This window comes from Hippocampus bargibanti, linkage group LG02 (assembly GCF_051943395.1).
Source record: "Hippocampus bargibanti isolate YZ-2025 linkage group LG02, ASM5194339v1, whole genome shotgun sequence".
NCBI classification, from domain to species: Eukaryota; Metazoa; Chordata; class Actinopteri; order Syngnathiformes; family Syngnathidae; genus Hippocampus; species Hippocampus bargibanti.
The window spans coordinates 30,798,422-30,823,280 of record NC_142735.1 but is presented as its reverse complement, the minus strand read 5'-3'; the positions used below and the strand labels follow the sequence as shown (position 1 = coordinate 30,823,280).

The following is a 24,859-nucleotide window of genomic DNA, read 5'->3' as shown; positions in this document are numbered from 1 at the left end:
CTTTTATTTTGTGTGTGAAAAGGAGGACGAGCCAAGAAACACATGTTGTTCAAGCTATGCTTGCATCTTCTCAAAGTAGCTCTGTTGCGTTTCCTTTTTAGTTTCATATACGGGTTGAGCAATGGGGCATACTGCTGAATACAAAGGTGATGGATGGGTTAAGTTGAGCGCTTCGCCACAACGGCAAACCGGGGAGGGATGAGCAAATGGCTTGCGAACCGCCAGCGAACCAGATCAGAGTGAAGAGAAGCGAGAGACATGATGGCGAAAAAGAATATTTGACATAGCTGTGCGGATCACGCCTTTGGATTTTCCCAGTTGAGGGCAAGAAGCACATGTGGAATCTGAGGGCTTGGTCTGGCCAAGACCTCAGATTTCACATGTGCTTCTCAAAGAGAGACTGACTGTCATAAGACAAGCGGGGGTCCTTCCCACCACTGTAACAACGCCCACAAGGAAAGCCACGCCGACTATTTCAGCCGAAGACGTCAAAGGGCCGGCCAGAAGCTTTCCAGCCTTCACCAAACTTGGAGACCCCTTGCAACATTTTTGGGTGAGAAATGCTTTGAATTCACTTTCCTGATGACAACTTGTTGTCTGTGTGTGTGGGCGTGTGCGTCACAGCTCTGTTGATTTTCGTTTACAAGTCGACCTTTTTTTCCTCTTAAAGGACAACCGACACCTCCGGACAAGTTGCGTCCATAATTTGTAAAATCACTTCAAATGACTTTTACTGAGCGCATTTTACAAAGATTCCACCACATACAGTGACACCTCAGCTTACGCACGTAATTGTTTCCCAGACAGTGTGTAAGCCAAAAAGTGTGTATCACAAAAAAAATTCCCATAGGAAACCATTAAAATGGGAATAATCCATTCCCAGGTTTCCATAAAATATACTTTTCAACTAAATAAGCCTTAAAACTACACACAACATACCTTATTCTATGTATAATAAATGTGCTATTGTATTGTAATGAAAGAAATATACTACACTGTATAATAAAGTCACTTTATTTACATTTGTGATGGTCATTGATGGCCTGATGGAATGGCGTCGGAGGTCCGAGGTCAAAGGGAATTGCTGTTTGGAAATAGAGTCACATTCCATAAGGACTGTAATTAAAGAAATAAACTGTGCTATAAAATAAAGTCGTTTTATTTACCTTTATGATGGTCATTGATGGCTTGATGGAATGGTGTTGAAGGTCGAAGGTCAGAGGGAATTGCTGTTTGGAAAGAGAGGCACATTACATGAGGACTGTAATTAAAAAAATAAACTGTGCTGTAAAATAAAAGTTTTATTTATCTTTTTGATGGTCGTTGATGGCTTATGGAAGGAGAGTAACCTTCCATAAGGACGCACGGTAACTTAACATCTGGTTTCTCTTCTTTGCTTCTTTGGAGAATCCTCATCATTTTTGCTGATTAAAAACCTCTTAATTGACACCTGTTGCTTTCTGACTTGTAAGGTCTTACGAAACTGAGGCATCACATTATTCTTCATCATGTTGATGATTGTCATAGCCAGTGTTTTCTGAATGCAACTGTTCGGTGAAAGCCTGCACATCATTCCACTTTGCCAACATTGCCTTGTTGCGCTCACTTGATGCTGCAGCCATCTCCTCCTCCTCGCCCTCAGATGTTCTCGAACCATCCGTTGCTGCCTTTAAAATCCTCAATAAGCGCCGAACTTCCAGGTTGGCGCATGGCGATATCGGAGCTTTCTATGCTTTCTCGCATATAATTGCTTTACTTGCGCTGTTGCCGGATAGCTGCTTTTCGTTTATCCAAATTAACAGAAGTTTTTCAACTTCTTCGATTGCCTGAGACCGTCGCTTTGAGAGCACGGAAACACCTTTTGCAACAGACGCACCTTTGATGGCTTCTCTGTTCCGGAAAATGGTAGCAATGGTCGACTTAGCATAGCCGTGCTCGGCCACTAAATAACACAAACGCACACCTCGTTCGTGTTTTTCAATTATCTCTTTCTTCTCAGCGACGGTGATTTTATTTTGTGTCTTCTTGGGCTGAACACGAGCCTGTGGTGGATTTTTTTGGTCCCATAATAGTAAAATTATCAGCAAAATGCTCCAAGGAGGCGATCGACGTGTGCATTCAATGAGAGGGGGTGTGGAAAGTGTGCTTCCGTCGAAGATCACTCCGCCAGATCCGAAGGTCGTGTGCTTTGGTGTTCTTCCGCCGAAGATTACTCCACCAGCCGTGGTGGGTGTGTATCATGAAAATTTCAATGTTTCATTTTCATAAATTTGACGTTCGTAAGACGAAAAGTTCTTAAGATAAGGTGTTCGTAAGCTGAGGTCTCACTGTATAACTATATTTTACGTTTTCAGACTCGCACTGAATATTCAGGAAGTCTTGTTTTTGAGTTGATGACGATCCCCGAAGTGACGTCACGGAGGGAACGCCCCTGACCGAGAAAGCGACACACAATGCATTTTGGGTACTTTTTTCATCTGAAAACACCGTGTTGATGGCGAAATTAGAAGGAAAACTACATAAATAACGCGACGGTGAATCGTTGTGTGTCACAGCCAATTGTGGAAACAGGCATAAAGAAGGTGTACGTTTACAAAAATTCCCAGTGGACAAATCAGCCCATTTCTAACAGAGCTTGTGCGCCATCTTGTTCATTTTCTGGGTGCTACATTGGATTTTTTTAATCGATTGCAAACATTTATGCTTTCCTCTTCAGAACTATTTGAACTGGATGAGTAACAAGAAAGCATCTTCTCCGGAGTTCAGACTCTATGAAGCCGTTGTTTTGATTCTGGAGCAAGGCAGTGTGTGACCAATAGTGACGTCACGAACAAGGGGGCGGGACTTTCTGAATCTGCCCAGTTCCGAGCTCATTTTGTGGCAGTTTTGTGACACTTTCAGTCATTTTTATTGGTGTTTAGCATTTGACTAAAATTATCAGCCTGCGTGTTTTGGGTATTTTAGATGCCATAAAACGTTTTTCTGATGTCTGTTGGGAAACAAAAACATGGTGTCGGTTGTCCTTTAATCATTCGCAAAACATTTGTTGTCTTCCCCCCAGGTTTGCTGTGACTGAGCAAGTTTTGATGACTTTGCCAAATTCAATTCCATGCTTGTTTTGTCACAATCATTCAAGGCTCGGGTCTCATGACTTGCATATTGTTGACTTACGCCAATGCCATCCGACACAAACGGAACCTGAATCGGAGCCGACGGTTGCCTTGCAAATTGGAGGGGTGGGCGATGGGGGGCGTCTCGTGCTCGATTTGGGTTTGGCTTGACGCGTGGGACCTTTTCAGACTAGTGTTGCATCACATTCCTCTGTAGACTTGACATTGACAGCCGCTTGTCCCGCCTCCCTGATGTTCCGAACGTTGGGTGTGGTCCGCTTGGGAAGGGTCAGTCCGCAAAGCCAAATTACCGTAATTTCCGGTGTATAAGGCGCACCCCCAATACACCTGAAATGATCATAATTTCCGGTGTATAAGGCGCACCCCCAATGAATGGTGTATTTTCAAACCTTTTTCATATATAAGGCGCACCTTCAATGAATGAAAAAAATATAACACAGTGATACCTCAGCTTACGAACGCTTTAGCTAACAAACTTTTCACCTTAGGAATGTTAAATTCGCGATGATATAATGTTGGCATCCGAACTATTTTTAGGGAAACACACGGAGCGCCACAATGAGTGATGTGTCGTTCGCGAACGAGCCGGTTCTTGGAGATGGATGTCTGAAGTGGATGAAGCTGGAAATGGCAGCCGGCTTTTTTTTGGTCCTCTATTCCCCGCCTCCAGTCTACGGTTAAAGCCGCACGTGATTGGTCAAGATCCATGGTAGAGGAGGGAGGGAACACACGCATCAGGACACACGCAGCAGTGAGGGGGGGGGGGTGGTACAGAAACACAGAAATACAGACACACACGAAAGGGAGATGACAGAGCTTGAAACAAAAAACAAAAGTAAAAAAGGTGCGAACATGGATAGAAAACACAGTGAAATTTGGACTCGTTTCAACTTTATTGCTGAGTGTAGACTGCAAAGTTAAAATATCCCATCGATCAGGCACCACAAATAACCCGCACAAGCCATGTGTACAATTTGAAGAGGAAAGACAAGCAAGGGAACCAGCTATTAATGAAGTTTCTAGTGCGTCTGCCTGCATCTGTTGCTGTTGCAATATCACAACTTCCAAGATGTGCAACCTAGAGCTCCTTGAGACACTTTATGCAAAAAGCTATCCATTCCATCAAGCCATTAACGGCCATCACAAAGATAAATAAAACGACTTTATTATATAGTACAGTTGATTTCTTTAATTATAATACCATAGCACATTTATTGTACATAAAATAAGGTATTTTGTGTAGTTATAAGGCTTATTTAGTTGACACTTATGTTCTATGGGCACCTGGGAACGGATTATTCTCATTTTAATGTTTTCCTATGGGAACTTAAAGTTTGGAATGCACACTTTTCACCTTACACACACTTTCTGGGAAACAATTAAGTTCGCAAGCCAAGGTATCACTGTATATAAATAGATAAAAGTTTTCCAACTACAAGGCACTACAATAGAGGCTGGGGTTACACAATACTTATTTGACAGGGGGGCTACTGACAGATGTTGCGAGACCTGTTGCGGCTCAATATGACTTCATGTATAAGGTGCACCGAATTATAAGGCGCAGGGTTATCCTTTGAAGAAGACTAAGGCTTTTTTAGATGCACCTTAAGCACTGGAAAATATGGTAGTCGGCTTTGCTCTGCAAAGTTTGTTTGACGTTGGATGCGAGGATAATTGGGAGCATGTGCGTCCTTGAAATGAAGGCCAAGCGATGACGGTGTGAACTATTTGGTTAATGCGGGGGAAAACAAACAGCATCCCCAAACCCCCGAATCGCATTGGCTGTATTGCAAACATTTTAGGCGGTTGAGAAATCCAAGGCGGGTGCGAGACAGAGAAACCTGGAGCAAATCTCATTTAGTCAACGATGCCAATCCCCCGCCCCCCCAACCACTCCGATCTTAAAGGACAACCCACACCATTTTTTTGTTTCCTAACTGACATCAGAAAACCGTTTTATAGCATCTAAAATACCCAAAACACGCAGGCTGATATTTCTAGTCAAATGCAAAACACCCATAAAAATGAATTAAAGTGTCCAAAAACTACAGTGATACCTCGGTTCTCGACCATAATTCGTTCCAGGACCCAGTTCGAAAAGCGATTTTTTTTAGAACACCGAAACCACCTCTTTGCTCCTGTCATTTCCGAGTTGCCGGGGGGGGGCTGCCTCTCCCGGCCGTTCTCCACCTGCTGTCAATTCTCTAATCACGGACACTGGGTATTTATACGGTTCGCGATCACCTCGCCAATGCCGGATGATTGACTCAACTCGCCACCGTACCTGGACTCTTCCTTCGATGCGCGAGTGTATCCGGTCCGAGGTATTTTCCCTGCGTCCCGTAAATGTATGTCATCTTCCGGGATTGCGTAATTTTGCACCCGCGTGTGCCATTTGCTTTTTGGCGTAGTCAGCGGGTCGGATCACCCCCTGCCTTCTTACTCACTGTGTTTTCTTTGATTTGTGAATAAACATCCTGCTTGGTGAGTACGTGTCTGTTTTGGGATCCCAAACATTCCACTACGTTCCGATGACTCAGCTGCCGTCACTCTCGCTCGGAAAGTGACAGCTACGGATGACTCGGCTACAGGATGTTCTTTTCTCTTAAAATATCTATCCAATGACACTTGCTCTCACTCCCACAGTCACATCACTAGATTTCACAGCCTACTTATTCTTTAATATCGTACTGATCGTAGATTTCGATTCCAAGATTTCGCCATGCTGTATTCCCTCGCTAGATCAGACACTCGCACACATATTTTGCCATTATTTCTTTCTTAAATGCAATCGTTGTACGCACTACTTTTCTTTTGTCACTTTTAGCAGCACTTAGGAGGCATGATTAGGGGCTAAAACTCTTCGTACACCTATATTAAACGCTAGAGCAAAACGCAGCACGTCCGCAAGCGACAACAGTTCGTCACGGAGAGAGCGATACACCCGTACGCCGCTCCGCACTCCACCCTCGCGCACGCACTCACGCGTCTTATTGGCGTTCGAACACTGATTCGAACGCAAGAATATCTCGAATATTTTGTTCGAACTCCGATTTGTTCGAACTGTGAGGCGTTCGAGAACCGAGGTATCACTGTACTTCTAAATGACCCCGGAAATTGCGAGATTCAGAAGGTCCCGCCCCCTTGTTCGTGACGTCACGCAACGCCAGGACGTCTGTGCCTTGCTCGAGAATCAAAACAATGGCTTCAGATTCGGAGAAGATGCTTTCTTGTTACTCATCCAGTTATGAATATGATTCAAATAGTTCTGACGAGGAAAGCATAACTGTTTCAGAATCAGAATCAGAATCAGAATACCTTTATTCGTCCCGCAATGGGGAAATTTGCAGTCCACAGCAGCAATTGAAGAGGGATGGGGTTGGGGTGGGAGTGAAAGGATAGAAAACAAGATATTCTAAGCATAACAAAATAAAAATGTCAACTGTATACTGTGCAAATGTAGATGTGCAAAAACCGTTCTATAAACAAGACTGTACATAGTGCAGAATCAAGAGATGCATTAAGATATATTGCAACAACCCATATTTACAAGTGTCCAGTTTTTTTTTTTTTTTTTTTTTTTCACATGTGATCATTGGGAATTGTGAAGCCTGACAGCAGTCGGTAGGAACGAGCGGCGGTACCTCTCCTTCTTGCAGCGCGGGTGTAATAGTCTCTGGCTAAAGGAGCTACCCAGAGCTGTCAGGATGGGCAGGAGGGGGTGGGAGGGGCTGTCCGTCATAGCTTTTAGTTTAGCTAGCGTCCGTCTGTTGCCCACCTCCTCAAGAGAGTCCAGCGAGCAGCCCACGACAGAACTGGCCCGCTTGACAAAGCGCTCCAGTCTTTTTCTGTCCCGGGTGGTGATGCTGCCTGACCAGCAGACAATGCCATAGTGGATGGCTGATTACAATCGATTACAGAAATATTTGCATATCAATTTGAACCGTCAGGACTCCAATGTAGCGTCCCAGAAAATGCACAAGGTGGTGCCAAAGCTCCATTGGAAATGGGCTGATTTGTCTGCTGGGAATTTCTGTCAACTAGTAGCAAATAGTAGTCTTGGTGCAACACACAACGATTTACCATCATTTTATTTATTTGTTTTCCTTTTAATTTCGCCATCAACACGGATTAACGCAAAGTTTTCAGACCAAACAAAGTACACAAACTGCATTGTGTGTCGCTTTCGCGGTCAGGGGCGTTCCCTCCGTGACGTCACTTAGGGGATTGTCATCAACTCGAAAACAAGACTTCCTGAATATTCAGCGTGTGTCTTAAAAGGTAAAATATCGCTATATGCGGTGGAATCTTTGTAAAATACACTCAGAAGTCATTTGAAGTGAATTTACAAATTATGGTCACAACTTGTCCGGGGGCGTCGGTTGTCCTTTCAAGGTCCTCTGCTGGCTCAAAAATGAATTAACCCGGCAGCAAAAGAGATGGGACAGGCCGCTCTGCCATGAAAAGGGCACGCCCAATGGCCCGAGCATTGACCTCAGACCCGAAGCCAAGCCGAGTGTTCTCCCGAGCCTCAGTCGTCCTCACTCTGCTCTCTTCCGTTCCCCAGCGAGTCAAGCGTCGTCGACATGTCCGGCCAAGCTGACGTCTCAGCCCTCCCCGCCACCCCCTCCGCTCCGGCTGGACCCCGTCCCAAGGTGAGCAGGCGAGGCCGTGCCGCCGGTCCCCCTGCCAACTCCAACTCAGATGAAAGTGACCTACCCGAGTTGGAGCTTTTTGGCGCCGTCGGCCCCAGAGGACTTCCGCCTTTGACTGGTAAGCACAACTCTTTCTTTTTCAGCGTCAATGGCGAACGATCATTGTGGGCTGCTTTCCTTCAAGACCCTTAAAAGACAACCAACACCATTTTTTTCAGGCTGATATTTTTAGTTAAACGCAAAACACCAATAAAAATGACTTAACGTTGCTCAAAACTGCCATTAATGAGCTCAAAACTGGAGAGATTCAAAAAGTCCCGCCCACAGTTCGTGACGTCACATCTGGAAACTCACAAACTGCCTTGCTCCAGAATAAAAAAAATGGCTTCAGGGAGTTCAGATTCGGAAAGGATCCTTTCTTGTTACTCATCCAATTCTGAATATGATTCAAATAGTTCTGAAGAGGAAAGCATACATTTTTGCAATCAATTAAAGGAGTCCTTCCGTATCAATTTGAGCCGTAAGCGACGAAACTGCTGAAGGACATGACATATGAATTATATATGAAGCGCCGTGAATAAGCTATATAGCATCAACTTCGGTGATATCTGGTATATAAGGACATGAATAACAAATAATAAGCGACAAGATGTCAACATCAATGCAGATTTATTGATGGTTTTGCATGCAAAACGTTGTTTAAACTTTCAAGATGAAGAATTACAAACTTACGTATGAATGACAGCGGTTATCCATCGCTAACTCCGGTTAGCTCCTCCTTCCAGCAGCTGAATCTTTGTCCGATAGGTTTGCTCCACTATTATGACGTTTGCTCTCTTTCACCACTGGAAGCAACTTTCTACCCATTGTTAGGCTGATTGGATGACATCGGTTATCCAAGTGATTCGCGTGTGGCGTCACGCGGAAGTGCGCCTTTCAACCCTTTGATGTCCTTGATGTCTTTCAAGTGAGCCTGACTCATTCCTACGCAGGCCAAGGGTATATAAGTAGCCAGCGTGGGACAGAGAGATTGGGGCAGAATCACATGCACTCGGACGCACACGCACACACAGACTCGCAGAGACCTGCACAGCGTCGGATGGAGTTCACAGAACAACTTGCTCGACTCCACGCCACGATCAAGTTTTGGGATTCATCTGCGTGTCACTTGCCTGGGAGATCTGAAAAACGAACCTACTTACGATTAAAGAGAAACAACAAACTCTTTACGCATACTCCGGGGAGCTCCTCGGCTGGCGCTACACTGCTCTGGTTCAACGTCACTCCGACATCGTCCTCAACTCGAAAACAAGACTTCATGAATATTCAGCGCGGGTCTTAAAACGTAAAATATAGCTAGATGCGGTGGAATCTTTGTAAAATGCGCTCAGTAGAAGTCTTTTGAAGTGATTTTACAAATTATGGACGCAACTTGGTCGCTTGCTATCTCTACTGTAAGGGTGTTCAATCCTGTTTTTGCCGCGAGCCACATTGTAGTTACGCTTTCCAGTCGAGGGGGCAGTTATGAATTTGGGGAAGCCATTACAATGTTTCCTCAACTCTACACATTACATACAGGGCACACAAATTAGTGAAAAACGACTTTTCAAAATTGAAGTCAAGAATTTTATTGTGATTTACATGCGACAATGTGAAATTTTGGCTCGGACTTTAGTAAACATTATGGCATTTGACGTGCTTGATTTGCTTTTGTGGGCCGAATAAATTGATGTGGCGGGCCATATTTGGCCCCGGTCCTTGACTTTGACACTCGTGATCTCCTGAGGTACAGCGGCCAAGGATCTTTGATGGGATTTCACGAACCTTCCAGCCCGACATGCTTCTGCTAGTCGCCTCGTTGTAAAAGCCATTGAAGCGCATCAGTTCTTCATCTCTTTGTTGCCCCACTGTCACAAAATCATCACAAGCTTCCAAGAGAAAACGCTCATGATGATGTGGCATGTGACAAAAAAATGAGTAGGATGGGCCTGCTCTACTGAGATACCGCGGCCGAGTATTTTTGCCTCCGCCACAGATTGGCCCGACTTCTTATCAAATAGCAAACACGCCGGCGTTTGTGCGCTTGATTGACAGGGCGAACGTCAGTCAAACAAGTCAAAGTGGGCTTGAGCATGCCGCCTCGTCACCGACGGATGCTGGGGCGAGCGGATACGCGGCCGCGATTGACAGCCGATTGCCTTATTGCGATCCAAAAGGGGGTCTCTGGATTGGCATTGTGTCGCCACATCCGGCCAAGCTCCTGCCGCGTTTCCAGAGTGGCAACCCTCAAGCTCTCTACTTCTGAACACATACAAGAGTGATCATTTTGCAAGCGTCTACGCTAACCGTTTGTTTGGAAGGATCCCATCACCAGACTTGATTGAAACCTATCAAAGCCTTATTTGGGATTGACCTCATGCTGGATTCTGGTGTTTGTTTCATTTACACAATCCTGAAGGATGTTCATTGTTTGTTCCGCCATTTTGTTTCACGTCTCAAGTACCAATGGGGTTTTACTGGCTAATAGCTATCTATTCGCTGGCTGTTAACCCTCTATTCGCTAGCTGTTAGCTATCTATTCACTAGCTATGAGCTATCTATTCCGGTAGCTAGCTCGCTATCTATTTCAGTTACTACCGGGTTGAGTGAATGATATCACAAGCTGCGTCTGCTAAGACAGCGTTAGTCAGGTCGTAGCCTTTCACCTCCTGTGTGCAGTGTTGGACAGGTCGTAACTTTTCACCTCCCTTGGGTGATTAGAACCAGCTGACCCCTTGACCCTCTGATACCTGAAAAATCAACTCCCAACAAACATTGCATGTCCGCTCGCACATCCTCCTATTGAAAGAAAAGCTCTATTTATGCTGATTAACTCACTATCTTAATGTTTATCCCATACAATGTTTAACATGGATGAGAAGGTTTCTTCAGCCGCCATCTGTACTTCTTTGAAGGTGTCGGACGTTTCGCTTCTTATCCAAGAGGCTTCGTCAGCGAACATTTTTTTTGCTGGTACTTTTGGCCCTATATATATCCCTACTGTCCAGACGTGGCGGTGCCAGACTCTGCTATGATTGGTCCCTGCTCTCAGGTTGGGGGTAGCAGAGGACTACTCCCTGCGGCTACACTCATTACTTCTGTTGTCCTGACTGATTACTTCTATTGTCCTGCCTGAGTATTGGGTATACGACTGGCCTGATTGCGCCATTTGCCCTGGTATCACCTCATCAGCATAACTAAGCCTATGTGTTGCCTAATAACTCGATTGTAGGAACGATCCAAATTTGACTCACCCCACCATGGCGATTTAGTGAGGGGTTTTGCTGTTTATAAAAATAGCTTCTTTTACTCCCCTTTCAAACAATTTGTTTGCTTTCGCTAAAATTTTAACCTCATTGTCGTCAAATGAGTGGTTGCTAGCTTTAGGTGCATATGTACCGGCGATGCCCACTAGTATTATCCCTGTGATGTTGATAAATTACAGATGTAATGTTTAACATGGTTAACTAAATGTATTTATTTCCTTCATCAGTCACCTCAAGACCTCTGAAATCATCCTAAATGTCACTGAAATGCTCTTTAATCGACAATCTTCACCGTACCTACGCCTCCTCCATAATGTGTGCATGCGTATGATGGGTCAAATGGGTGAAATACCCCTTGATACTCTCAAATACTAACATGCTCTCAAATACTAACATGCTTATGCTTGAAGAGTTCCTGGACATCTGGGACGTGGACCTGCTGAAGAACCGAGGGCAGGGCAACACAACGGCGCACCACACGGACGCCTATCAGGGTGATTATCTGATTGTGCGCCGTGGGCAAGAGTTCCAGCTGGAGATCACCTTCGACCGCCCGTACCAGTCTGACAAGGACAAGTTTGCCGTGGAGTTTGTCATCGGTGAGCCCTCAAAGCGCCGCGTCTGGCAAAAGAATCCCTTCTAATCGTCCTCGCCCACCCGGCCCCTCCTCCAGGTCCCAGTCCCGACTACAGCAAGAGCACGTACGTCCCCGTCTTCCCCGGCGGGGGCCCGCAGAGCTCATGGTTGGGCCGCGTCATCCGGACCTCGGGCAACGTGGTGCGCATGGGGGTCACCCCCGCCGCCGCCTGCATCGTGGGCAAGTACCAGATGTACGTCGCCGTGGCCACCCCGTATGGCGTCCGCAGAACAAAGCGGGATAAGAGCCGCGCCCTCTACGTCCTCTTCAACCCCTGGCTGGCCGGTGAGTCGGGCCTCGTCATCGGGTGTGGCCCAGAGCAAAACAAACCGGGCCGTCTTTGAACGCCTCAGTGTGTTCATGTGTGGGCGCCTCTGGTCAGAGGACGCCGTGTTTCTGGATGACGCCGTGGAGCGGGACGAGTGTGTGATGACGGAGACGGGGATCATCTACCATGGCTCCCACGACGATGTCGCAGAGCGACATTGGAACTACGGACAGGTACGCGCCCCCTCCCTCAAAAACACACACCCAAATTGTTTTGTTGTCGTAGAAATTGATTCCTTCATTTTAAAATTTGCTTCGATGAGGAGACCATTGAAGGTGGAGAGAAGATCCAGTCCTCTGCGTTGAATGTCAAATTGCCCATACCTCATTCACTGGCAGACAGTGTGTAAAAATTTGTCCTCTCCGGCGCCCTGGTTTTTGTCATTTTCACTCAAATTGCAAGACCCACAGAATAATGAGTTTTAGGTCTACATAAAAATTCAATGCAGCGTAAGAAAGCGCAGACTCTCCTCTTTCATCAGAATCAGAAAACCATTAATGGTCCCACAATGGGGAAATTTGCAGTCACAGCAGCAATTTGAAAAGGGATGGGGTGGGGGGGTGAAAGGATAGAAAAACAAGATATTCTAAGCAGAGGAACACAAACGGAAAAGTAAATAAATGAAAAAGTAGAACAGAAAGGGACTGAAAAGGGAAAGAGCTGCTGTCGAGTCCGCCACACAGGGGGGCGCCATCTTGATATTCCAATATAAACCATTAGGGATGTATAGAAAAAAAGTCTGTCAGTGTTTTTTTGGCTCCAGAGTTATCTGCAATGGAAATGGGGGCGGCTGTACAAAAGGCAAATGCTGTCCCCACGTGGGAGGGAAAAACATTGCCAGAGGTCTGACCGCAGCTTGATTCGCAAATCCTCCCACAAGAAAACATAAAACCTGAACAAATTCAGCAATGGCTCCACATCTGTCACGGTTTGCAAGGTGGTGATGATGGTGGATCCCAAAAAAAGCAGGCAGGACAGCAGGATGGAATTGACCAATTGTATTAAATGAAGTCAACAGGAACAAAATCTGACAGGGTGAAGCAAACACATACAATGACCTGACAACAATTGGCCGTGCCGGGAGTCCTTTTAACTGCCACTGATTGGAACGACCAACACCTGTGCAGGCGCCACCCGTTGGTCGCCAACCAGATCGTGATAACGTCATGCTTTTCAATTCCCGAATAAATTCGGGAATGGCAGTGAATGAGTTAATGGCTAGAAAAACTTCACTGATGCGTGACCTGTGCCTCAACTTTTCACTTTTTATCACACACACACGCACACACAAGTACGGGTGACAAATTCACAAAAAGTCGCTTGCTAATGTCATTGGATGCAAGGATGGGGGTGAAGGGTTTTGCAACTCCAAAAGGTCACGGACAGCTTTCAGTCTTGAGCTGCGTGTGACTGTATTCCTGAGAGATGATTTGACTTCCTGGACTTGGATATCATCAGATATTACCCTGAAATCACACATCACACACACACACACACACACACACACACACACACACACACACACACACACACACACGCACACACACACTAATAAACACAAACAGACAAAAACACAAGAAACAAACACATACAAACAAACACACGCACATGCATAGGCACGTGTACACACGCACACACATGCATACACACACACACCAATAAACACAAACAAACAAAAACACAAGAAACAAACACACACATATAAACAAAAACACAAACAAACACACGCATACGTACGCGCACACACACACACGCACACGCACACACACATGCATACACACACACACACACACACACCAATAAACACAAACAAACAAAAACACAAGAAACAAACACACACACATAAACAAAAACACAAACAAACACACGCACACGCACACACACACACGCACGCACGCACACACACACACAATGAGGAACTGCAGCAAAGCCCTTTTCTTGAAAAAAAGAAAAAAGGAATTTGGCGCTCTGGCGTAAAATTTCACTGGTGATTTTTTCCAATGTGTCTCTTGTGCATGCAGTTCAACTACGGCGTTCTGGACGCGTGCCTGTACATCCTGGACCGCTGCGAGATGCCCCTGGTCAACCGAGGGGACCCCATCAAGGTGGCCAGGAGGGCTTCCGCCATGGTCAGAGCCTTGAAAGAAACGCCGAGCGAAACGGCTTTACAAAAATGACTTGCTTGAAAAAGGGACGCAATTATTTCAAATGTTGACGGGATTGACGTTGGTTACCTCGGTGATTCCATTGGACTCATCCCGCCTCCAAATGACCCACGATTTTGAATTGGCAGAGCGGAGATTCCACAGTCAAGTTGGCTTTTCTTCTTCTTTTGAGTAGCGTAGGCAAGTGAGGCGATCCAAAAATTGAGAAAGCGACGCCCCCGTCGAGTCCAAGTCAAGATCTGACACTGAAAACTGCAGTCCATGTCCACAATTGGAAGAATATAATAATAATAATAATAATAATACATTTCATTTCTAAGCGCCTTTCAAAACTCTCAAGTCACTTTACAGTCACAGGATATGTTTTTTTTGTGGGTGAGCAGCGGCAGCCACTCGCGCCAGAGTTCAATCAACCCGCAAGTAACTCAAATAGATAGAAGACTAGCTAGCTAACAGATAGCTAATAGATATAGCTAGATAGCTAATAGATATAGCTAGATAGCTATTTAGCTAATAGATATAGCTAGCTAACAAAAATATAGCTAATAGATAGCTAATGGATCAATAGATAGAGGCATAACAGTTAATGAAATGGTTTGCTCTATTATCGCTCACTGTTGTATTTCTGAAATGATGTGGTGGACAGGAGTGTAGGGCTAAGTTAGTTGTTACTGTAAAGTCAGTGTGGTGAAAACACACCTTCAGTTTTCTTCTTTCTTTTCTCCCTCTCTAGTTTCCTCACAACATATTAAATATTAGAGCAAACCATTCACAAGGTACATTTAAAAGAAGTGAGGTCTTCTTTTTAGTCACAGGTGTCAAAGTCAAGGCCTTTGATTACATCATTTCTACATCATCGTTTCTAATGGCTTAGAAAGCCATTAGAAACAAACATTGATCTGTTCTGCAGCTCGACTCTCGTGATGACGATGGCGTGCTGGTAGGCAACTGGAGCGGCGACTACACGTACGGCGTGGCGCCAACGGCCTGGACGGGCAGCACCGAAATCCTCCTCACCTACGCCAGTAGCAAGATGCCGGTGTGCTACGCGCAGTGCTGGGTCTACGCTGCGGTATTCAACACCTGTGAGTTCCCCGCAAAGCCAAGTCATGTGCAAGTGCAGCCCTGAGCTGAGCTCGAGTGTCAGGACCAGTTGTGTCAAAGTCCTTTTTTTGCGGCGGGCGCATTGTCGTTCCGGTTTCTTCTCAGGAGCCATTATGAATTTGGGGAAACCATTAGAATGTTTCATCCCTTCCACATATAACATCTGGAATTGTGGTTTGCATGGGACCATTTGACTTTTAGGTTCATGCAGTGTCTGAAACTCATGACAAAAAGTTAGCGGACACCCGGGAAGACAACTCTGAAAAGTTGCCTGCCCGGCCATAAAGTTGCCTGCCCCATTTTTCACAACTTGAAACACAATAAGCAGTGTCCACAACTCATGGCAAAAAGTTAGTGAACACCAGGGCAGACAACTCTGAAAAGTTGCCTGCCCGGCCATAAAGTTGCCTGCCCCATTTTTCAAAACTTGAAACACAATAAGATGACTAATCGCAAAAAAAAAAAAAAACATTGTTAGGAAATATTTTTTTAATTAAGGAAGTACCAACCACAGATGCTCCCTTGCTTAATTTATTGTAAATATCCCTTACTGAAGATTTTGCTCCAGTTGTCGTTTGTCGTCATGGTGCACAATGCAATGTTTGCATTGCGTTATCTGCAAAAAGCCATGTGGACTCCTCTTTCTAAGCGTCTTTCAAAACTCTCAAGTACACTTTACAGTCACGGTATAGTCTCAGCACGGCAGCCAATCAGAAGCCTGTTTCGTGCTTCGGACTATACTGTGACTGAAAAGTGTACTTGAAAGTTTTGAAAGCTTAGAAAGAGAAGTCCACGTGGCTTGTAGCGGTTTGCTTGTAGCTTTTGCTTTATTGAATAAAACAAACGTTTGATTTGAAAAAAAATGTTTTTTTTCCTTGAAGAAGTTGTCGGCCACTCGGGCCGAGACGTTTTGAAAGTTGTACGTCCGACGTAAAGGTTGTATGCCCCGGGCCTCCGGGCAGACGTTATTTCAAACACTGATCATGGAACTTTACATGGTTGATTTGCTTTCGCGGGCTGAATAAAATGATGTGGCGGCCCCGATTTGGCCCCTGGGCCTTGACTTTGACACTGTGGGTCTGGACAATGCTTTTCTCATTGGCTAGCCGGCAGCCGAATAGAAGGCGCCAGTTTAGCTAACACCATTTTGGAGATGTACTCTGGTGCCGTCTTTCATGGCGGAGAAACGCTCGGCTTTGTGACTGGACTTTACGCTGGGGGAAATAATTTCACTCCGTTTCGCGGCCCCGTTTTTATTTTGCTGCTTACGAACGCCGACTGAGCCAAAGTCCCAACTCATGTCGTTGAAAAAGGAATGCGAGTGAATGAGAAGACAACCTGAATTTCCAACAGGAAGAGTTGGCTCTGATCCACTGTGAGACTAATAAAGGCAAATCCAATCTAATCCAATCCTTCTGCTCTGGGTTTCAGTCCTGCGCTGCCTGGGGATCCCATCGCGAGTCGTCACAAACTACTATTCGGCCCACGACAACGACGGCAACCTCAAATCGGACATCATTCTGGATGAAAACGGCCGGGTGGATCGCATCCGGACCAGGGATTCCATCTGGTAGGTCGCCTTCCTCCTCACCGGTTTTTACCTTCGGTTTGTACCGTTCAGACCCTCCGCAAGTATCCGACTTGGGTGTTCCACAGGTTTCAATTCTGTGACTTCAGCTGTTCTCACTGAGTCTTCTGCCCTTGGCTTTTATCCGAAGGAAACATGGCATTTCCTTCCATAATTCCTTCCTATAATTTCAATCAGCATTAACCCATCACACCGCAAAGCAATTTCTCAATAATCAAAAATTTTATCTGAACATCTTCAATTATATCACATTCAATCTCCGTAACGTCAAGGGTATGGTACTTTATGTCCTGAGCGTTTGAAAACCATTGTCTCCGGCACAAGTGGCTCTGGTGCACAAGCTGGTGGTGCAGGTGCTGTGGACTCTGATTCACCAAGGTCTCTGTCCTACTCAGCTGACTGAGGCTCTTTTTTATGTCTAGGTTCTAAGATGTCCGGTGGGTATCGAGGGCGCAATTGGTCACCATGGTGCCTGTATAACTGGTCAGTCTCACCTTGCACGTGGTATTACACCGGTCCTGTCGGTTGTGTCACAACCCCAGGGATCCATTTGGGGTGCTTTCCAGCAGTGTAGCGGAGACGGACAGGATCATTCACATCAAACAGTCTTTCGCGAGCTTGATGATCATGTTCATCCTTCTTCCTCACCGTCTCAGAGATGTTCGGAAATCCAGCCGTGTTTGCACGTGTCTTTTTAAGAACAGGTCTGCTGGTGACTCTCCAGTTGTACCGTTTGGTGTTGTACGATAACGTAGCAAGAAGTGTGAGATATAATCCTCAACACTTACCATCTCTCCTGCAAGCTTCCTCATGCTTGCTTTAAAGGTTACAATGTATCTCTCGACGAGTTCATTGGTATCAGCTCCCGTCGTGTGAAGGATTCAATTTCTTTTCATGAAAAGCTGGAACTCGTGCGACATAAAGGTTGTGGCATTGTCAGTGACGATCTGCTCCGATACACCTTGTCATTGGATGGGTAGACACCTTTTTTCATCCATCATGTGCCCCAGGTACTTCATCTGCATTTTACCAAAGTCACGTTTGGTCTTCAACACTCGTAGACCATTCTGTTTTAGTCGCTGAAGAACTCTGTCAAGGTTCGTTAGGTGCTCGGATTTCGTCTCGGCCCATAACGAGCAAGTCATCGAGATGGACCACACGTTCTTCATTACATTCTCCATTATTGTCTAAAAAATGCTGACAGCAGAATGATTGTGGTATACTTTTTTGAGTTGTCGTCAAGAAGAATTTGTTGATAAGCTTCAGCCAAATATATTTCACCACCACATAGTGGGGCTAACACCTCCTGGATGTGTGGTAGTGGATAAGACTGTGTTAATTGCTTGGTTCACTATTATTTTGTAATCATTACACAAGCGAAGTCCACTATACCGCTTAGATACTGGAACCACTGGAGTGGACCACTCCCTGTGCTTGACAGGAGTGATGATTCTTTCTCTAGGTGCTCTAATTCTTTTTCAACCTTTTCTTTCATTGCCGAAGGCAAAACATGGCAGATTTGACAGATATTGATGCCTTAATGTCCTTTAACGTCCCTACCTCATCTTTGAAAACATCATCATGTTTTTTCGATGAGAAGGTTTCTTCAGCCGTCATCTGTACAAAAGTGAAGGTTTCGGACGTTTCGCCTCCTATCCAAGAGAATGGTTCCTTCATTAAACCGGTCGGGTGGTGTGAGGTTCAATTTGGATCGTTCATACAATAGCCTGCTCAGGCAAAACAGGTTAGGCAACTTTCGCAATGCTGATGAGGGTCGTTATGCTGATGAGGTGATACCGGGGGGAGTGGGGGTAATAGGCCAATCGTTAGTCAGGAATGTAGGAACAATCAGTGGGGCCACAGGGGGGGGTCCCGCGCCCCCCCCAACCTGAGAGTAGGGACCTATCATAGCTGTGTCCGGCGCCACTAGGTCTGGACATTAGGGATATATAAATGGGGCCGATACGACCAGTCAGACTTTAGTTCGCTGACGAAGTCTCTTGGATAGGAGGCGAAACGTCCGAAACCTTCACTTTTGTACAGATGACGGCTGAAGAAACCTTCTCATCGATGGACCACTCCTGTACGACTGAGAGCTTACACAGACGTATCATCATGTTTTGTGAGTATTTATGGGATTGACTAGGGTCTTGAAGATGATAGCATTTTGTTTTTCGTGACAGTTTTGATCGTTTCCCAATTTTTATTTTATCAAGCCACTCTTGTCCACAGAGTGGCGGTCCATTAACTCCCACAGCTATCAGTGGTAAATTCGCAGTCTGATTTTCTCACTTTAACCATGAACTGGCCTTTTACAGGAATTGGTTCACCTAGATCAGGGGTGGACAACTAGTCGGAGACTAAGAGCCACATTTTTTACGATGTTACTGCAAAGAGCCACATCATACACATGGGCACACATGATCATCACCCCATCCCACACACACACAGACCTCTGGTCAGCCAGATTTATTATAAATATCCATTTGAAATACAAAATCAACAAATATATCAGAAATTGACTCTTGGAGTACTAAAACCACGTGCACATTTTCAACAAAGAACACTGTTTTATATACACAAACTCAGTTCAACCAAGTCCACAAACAAAATTATAATTGGATTTGCCTTTATTAGTCTCGCAGTGGAGAAATTCACATTTTACAGCAGCAAAGTGATGAAAGGAATGAAAGTAGAAAAACAAAATACAGGAGCTGCTGGAAAGGCAGCCACTCTCGCAGCGCCGTCTTGAAGTCAAAAGAACAAAAACAAAAACAACATAACAAATAACATGACAACAGAAAGACACAGCGAATCATGCATTCTTAAGCACTTTCTGTACCCTCTTTGTTACTCAAAGCAGTTCCAGATGAAAGAGGCGAGGATCAAAGCGTCTCTTCACCAGTGGATCAGAGACATCAATAATAATAATAATTTACAATATCATTTTGCTCTTACTATGCATGTTGCTTAGTGGGACTTCTGGCATTCCTTGTCTTGAATAATCCTCTTCAAATCTGGCTTGTATTCCGTTGTTGCCACACGACGCAATTCTTTTCCATGAGTGTCAGTCAGAACAGATCGATGCTTTGATTTCACGTTTCAGGGCAGAAAACACAGACTTGCAGACGTATGTTGATCCAAACAGTGACAGTATCTTAAGTGCAGCCGGTTTGACATTGGGGTATTTTTCCATTGGCACACTTGCAGCCATCATTGTCTCTTTCACATCTTTGCCACGGTTTCTGTCTTTTAATGACACAATATCAAAGAGTTCTTCTTTGATCACACAATCGTTTGTCACAGACCGTGCAAATATTGTCACACCTTTCATCCAATGCGACACTAAAATACTCAGATGCTTGAACATCAGAGGGCAGCTGTGATTCAATAGCCGTGCTAATGTCTGATATTCTGTGTTCAACAGTGTGGCGGGACAGTTGGACATCTGCTACCATTCGTTTTTGTTTGTCGTTTTCAGGAGACAAGATTTCAACAGCATCACTGAGGCATTTCTTAACAAACTCCCCTTCATTGTCTGGCTTTTTGGCCTGTGCAATGTTCCAAGTGGATCTGATGCGAGTGTTATGGTCTCTGGGTGCTTTGTCAATTTTTGGAAAAACTGTATCTGCTTTTCTGTCTGACTTTTCAAAGTGACCAACTTATGCTTGCGAAGTTCAGTCTCTTTTGGAAATTCCTGGTCGATTTTAGCATGTAGTGAGCTAAAGTGGCGCTGAAGATTAGAAGCTTTGAAATGTGCTAATGACGCCTGACATATAGGGCAGAATGTCTTGCTATTACGTTCAACAAAAAATATATTAACTCTTCCACTCTGTTAAAAAAGTCCTGTGTTCATCTTCATACTTTCGGTTTCCTGTGCATTTTTTCCCTGCCATTTTGAGAGCGAACTTGACACAAATTGTTTACGACTCACGCACATGCATGTTGACGTCACCTGGTCAGCTTGCTACCGTATTTTCATGACTGCAAGTCTTAAATTTCCTCCAAAATGCGCAGCTGAGAAGGTCCAGGTACGGGCGAGATATGAGGTGAACATCAACAATCCGGCACTAGCGAGATGACCGCGACCCGTATAAGTACACAGTGTGTGTAGATGAGGGGATTGACAGCAGGTGGTGTAAGTGGGGAGGACGAGGCCCCGCCCCAGCTATCAATCCGCATGTGACAAATGGCAGCGCCAGCGCCAAACATTTTTGACGCTTGTCATGTGAAAGCCCCTTAAGAGCCACATGAAATCAGCCAAAGAGCCGTATGAGGCTCGCGAGCCGCAGGTTGGCCAGGCCTGGCTTAGATAGCTCTTTAGTGCTGCATGACTTCCCTCTAGTGGTATATGCAAGAATGACCGCAGCCCCCATGTAAATTTCCATTTGAACCTTTCTAACATTGATGTCAAAAACGGTCTTGTATGGTCTCTGGCTGCCATTAGCACGATACAAGCATTTTCCTTTTTATATATTTGACCGAGGGCTTCTTGTATCTACAACACGGGGAAGTGTGTTGAACATATTCACGCATGCGCAGTTGATGGCAAATCCCAGGTACGGGAAGCCCGTGCATCCAAACAACCCAAACAACAACTTTCGTGTCCAATACACCACAGTGAGAGAGTCTTTTTTTGCTCGGATTCGACAGTTGTCCACGCAGTAGTGGAAGGAAACACCTTGTTTCCTAGAACACTCAGTGAGAACAGCCAAGGCCCCAGAATTGAGCCTTGTTGAACACCCCAAGTCGGCAGGGCAGTTTATCAGAGTGATGAAGTTCAGTGGGCCTCGTTGAACCACTTAGGGGCCACACCGCCAATGCCCAGTAGGTGCTGCCAATGACCCACCCGAATATGATGAACCACTGCAAGTTAACTCTACTCATGAGGCTTTGTGCCATGACTGTCAAGTTCTTGTGGTGTCACATATTCAGAGCTTTCCAGACCAGTCGCAGCCGAATCCCCACTGGCACTTTTGCATCACAAGTGACTTGTCGTTGTGCGATAAATGGGGCTTTACCGCCATGTACTGTACATTCTTTGCCCTGCGCCAAGTTTCGGCGCTTCTGTGGTTTTTCTCGTTGCCGCCGCTCACGTCGCCTCTCGCTCTCGGATCGCCGCCGTCAGGAACTACCACTGCTGGAACGAGTGCTACATGTCAAGACCGGACCTCCCGCCCGGCTTCGGGGGCTGGCAGGTCGTGGATGCCACACCGCAGGAGACTAGCGACGGTAAATACCGACCGACCTTGGCAAAGGCAGCCTCGCACTTGAGACCGAATGACGCAAACGCGCCCCCCCCCCCCTTCTGCTCTAAGGCTTGTACAGGTGCGGCCCGGCATCCATCCGCGCCATCAAACACGGTGAAATCTGCTTCCCCTTTGATGCCGCCTTCGTCTTTGCCGAGGTTGGTGGCTCTCTCGCAATGTTGTCTCACGACTCACCACTAAATAAAATGATAGGCGACAAAAATGAGGAGGAGAACCTCTGGTGACAAAGTTCTCCTTTGGCCCAAAGGTGGCTGATGGCCACCTTCCTTTTTCAGGGCTGCCCAGACCCTCTCCCGCCTTTCCGCAAATCGACAGCGGCCCTCAACTTGTCACACAAAACTGCCGTTGCAAAATAAATAAATAATAACATTTCCGCCGAGGGCTCAACTCACAGATTCAATATGAACTGCCACTATGAGTCATTTTGAAGTCATTTCATCAGTGTTATGCCATGAAAGTATTTGCAAAAATGACTCATGTGAAAGACTGAAATTTTGGCCTCTTTGCAAAATAAAGAAAGACAACCTTTTTGGGGGGTCCAATAAGCCAATTCAAGTTTTCACAACAGAAATCAATGGTGACAAAGTCATTTTTTGCCACAGGCCACATTGTCGTTACAAACTCACAACAAATTAACAAATAATTTTCAAATTTGGAGTCAAGAATGACGGTTGTGACATGGGACACTTTGAAATTTTGGTTGTGACTTCAGCAAGCATCATGAAATTTCATAAGTTTGATTTGCTTTCGCGGGCCGACTAAAATGATATGGCAGGCCAGATTTAGCCACCGGGCCTTGACTTTGACACCTGTAGTGTAAATGTAAACCTTGGCTTTTTGTTGGGTGTGATGGAGAGCCGAATCACTGTTTTCATGCGGACTCTCCTGTGGACATCTTTGCAGGTGAACAGCGATGTAGTGTTTTATTCCCGAGGGAAAGATGGACGCCTGGAGCCCGTCAAGGTCAATCGCAGCCACGTCGGCCGCATGGTTTTGACCAAAGCTTCCGGCGGGTTGAGTCGCCGTGATGTCACAGATCACTACAAGTTCCCCGAAGGTGTGCAAGAAGCCGCTTTTTACCGCGTGTGCGTTTTTGCCAAATCCAGTCCTTTATTGGTCCACGCGACTCTGAACCGCGTGCGCCACAGGCAGCACGGAGGAGCGCACTGTCCTGGAGAAAGCGGAGGCGTACAGCTGTGAGAGAGAGAAGGCGGAGCTTCCCCCGGGAGATGTCGACCTGGTCCTCTCCGACGTGCAGGCCGGTGTCGGCGATGACTTTGAGTTGACTCTGAAATTCCTCAATCGAAGTGGCGCTCGGCGTACAGTGGAGGCGTATGTCAGCGGCAGCGTGGTCTACTACACCGGCCTCATCAGCTCCGAGTTCCTCTTCGCCACACCCTCGATCAAGATGGAGCCGGCCGGCTGTAAGCGTGGGGGGGCGCCGCCTCTTTCAAGAGAAACACTGAGGCGGTAATCGAACCCCCCACGCCTCCTCCCCTTCTCCCCAGTTGCCAAAGAGTCCGTGAGCGTGGAGGCCAAGCGCTACATGAAGGCGCTGGTAGAGCAGTCCAACCTGCACTTCATTGTCACAGGGAAGGTGACCGAGACGGGACAGATCATCAGCGCCATGAAACTCGTCCGCCTGCGTAGTCCCGCGCTCATCGTCAAGGTAAGTCGCGAGGGCCACGTCGCGTGGAGATGCCCCGCACCCATATGACCATCTTGACTCTGCCGTCAGGTGAGTGGCCCCGGCAAAGTCAGCGAAGAGATGATGGCCACGGTGGAGTTCACCAACCCCTTGGACACCAGCCTGGAGGACATCTACATTCGCATGGAAGGAGCAGGACTCATGCTTCCCAAGTCCAAATACTACAGGTGAGCCCCTCGCCTTCAATTTTCATGTCATTTTGAGGAAATTGGAACCAAAGGGCAGAAAGGAACCCTCTGGGCGCACAGTTCAGTGTGCTACGAGGTTGAGTTGGTGCCGGTGGTGTGGCAAACTCACACCTCCGTGGGTTTGCCTCGCACCGCATGCCATTTTTGGGAGAAAAATCCAAAGAAGGTCGTCTTTTAGCGGGACGAGGCCAAAACGCATTGCACATGTCTCACGACGACGTGACCTCTTGGTTGTCAAAGCATGAGGGCGCGAGACTGGCCTGCCTACAGTCCACAGCTGTCTCCTGTTGAAAATGTGTGGCAAGTGCGAATTAGTCGAAGGTCCTGATTACAAGTCATAACAAGTCTCCGGCGACGGAGAGCGAGACCGGGAATGGGCAGCCCCTCCGGAGCTTTGCTGATGGGGGTCCTCCTTTGCCAAAGTTGGCGCAATGCCCACCGGTTAACGTGGCCCTTTTCAAATGATATTGCGGCTATCGAAGACCAAGGCAATGAAACCTACCTGTAAACCGGGATGCTTGTGTGATGCACCGGCGGTTCTGCTATCTTGCTGTCAGGCTCATCACCGGAGGCGCGTCTCTTACCTGGAGCGAGTTCTTCACCCCGCTGAGGGCGGGTACCAGCAGGCTTATCGCCACCCTGGACTGTGCCGCACTCAGGCAGGTGCACGGCCAAGTCACTCTCACCGTCGAGGCCTGAGGAAATGTCTTCTCCACCCGGTCGGCGTCATTGGGAGTTACCCAAATAAACTTTGGACTGGCGGCAAACCCGTGTCTACAA

At 46.3% G+C, this 24,859-nt stretch overlaps 1 protein-coding gene across 1 annotated transcript; it reads left to right on the top strand.

Moving 5' to 3' along the window:
- Positions 1-399: 399 nt before the first annotated feature.
- On the top strand, positions 400-24,859 carry f13a1b (coagulation factor XIII A chain b). Its single transcript, XM_088990929.1, has 15 exons — positions 400-553; positions 7,699-7,904; positions 11,502-11,690; positions 11,765-12,013; positions 12,111-12,229; positions 14,078-14,185; positions 15,132-15,306; positions 16,757-16,895; positions 22,042-22,145; positions 22,232-22,320; positions 23,087-23,240; positions 23,332-23,607; positions 23,692-23,852; positions 23,922-24,058; positions 24,637-24,859. The coding sequence occupies exons 2-15, from the start codon at positions 7,718-7,720 to the stop codon at positions 24,776-24,778; spliced, it is 2,229 nt and encodes a 742-aa protein (XP_088847055.1). The 5' UTR covers positions 400-553; positions 7,699-7,717; the 3' UTR covers positions 24,779-24,859.

Coding starts and splice junctions, on each gene's coding strand:
- f13a1b (XM_088990929.1), top strand. CDS start 7,718: ATGTCCGGCCAAGCTGACGTCTCAGCCCTCCCCGCCACCCCCTCCGCT. Junction 11,691..11,764: donor TGCCGTGGAGTTTGTCATCG/GTGAGCCCTCAA, acceptor CCCCTCCTCCAG/GTCCCAGTCCCGACTACAGC. Junction 22,321..23,086: donor CCGCCTTCGTCTTTGCCGAG/GTTGGTGGCTCT, acceptor ACATCTTTGCAG/GTGAACAGCGATGTAGTGTT.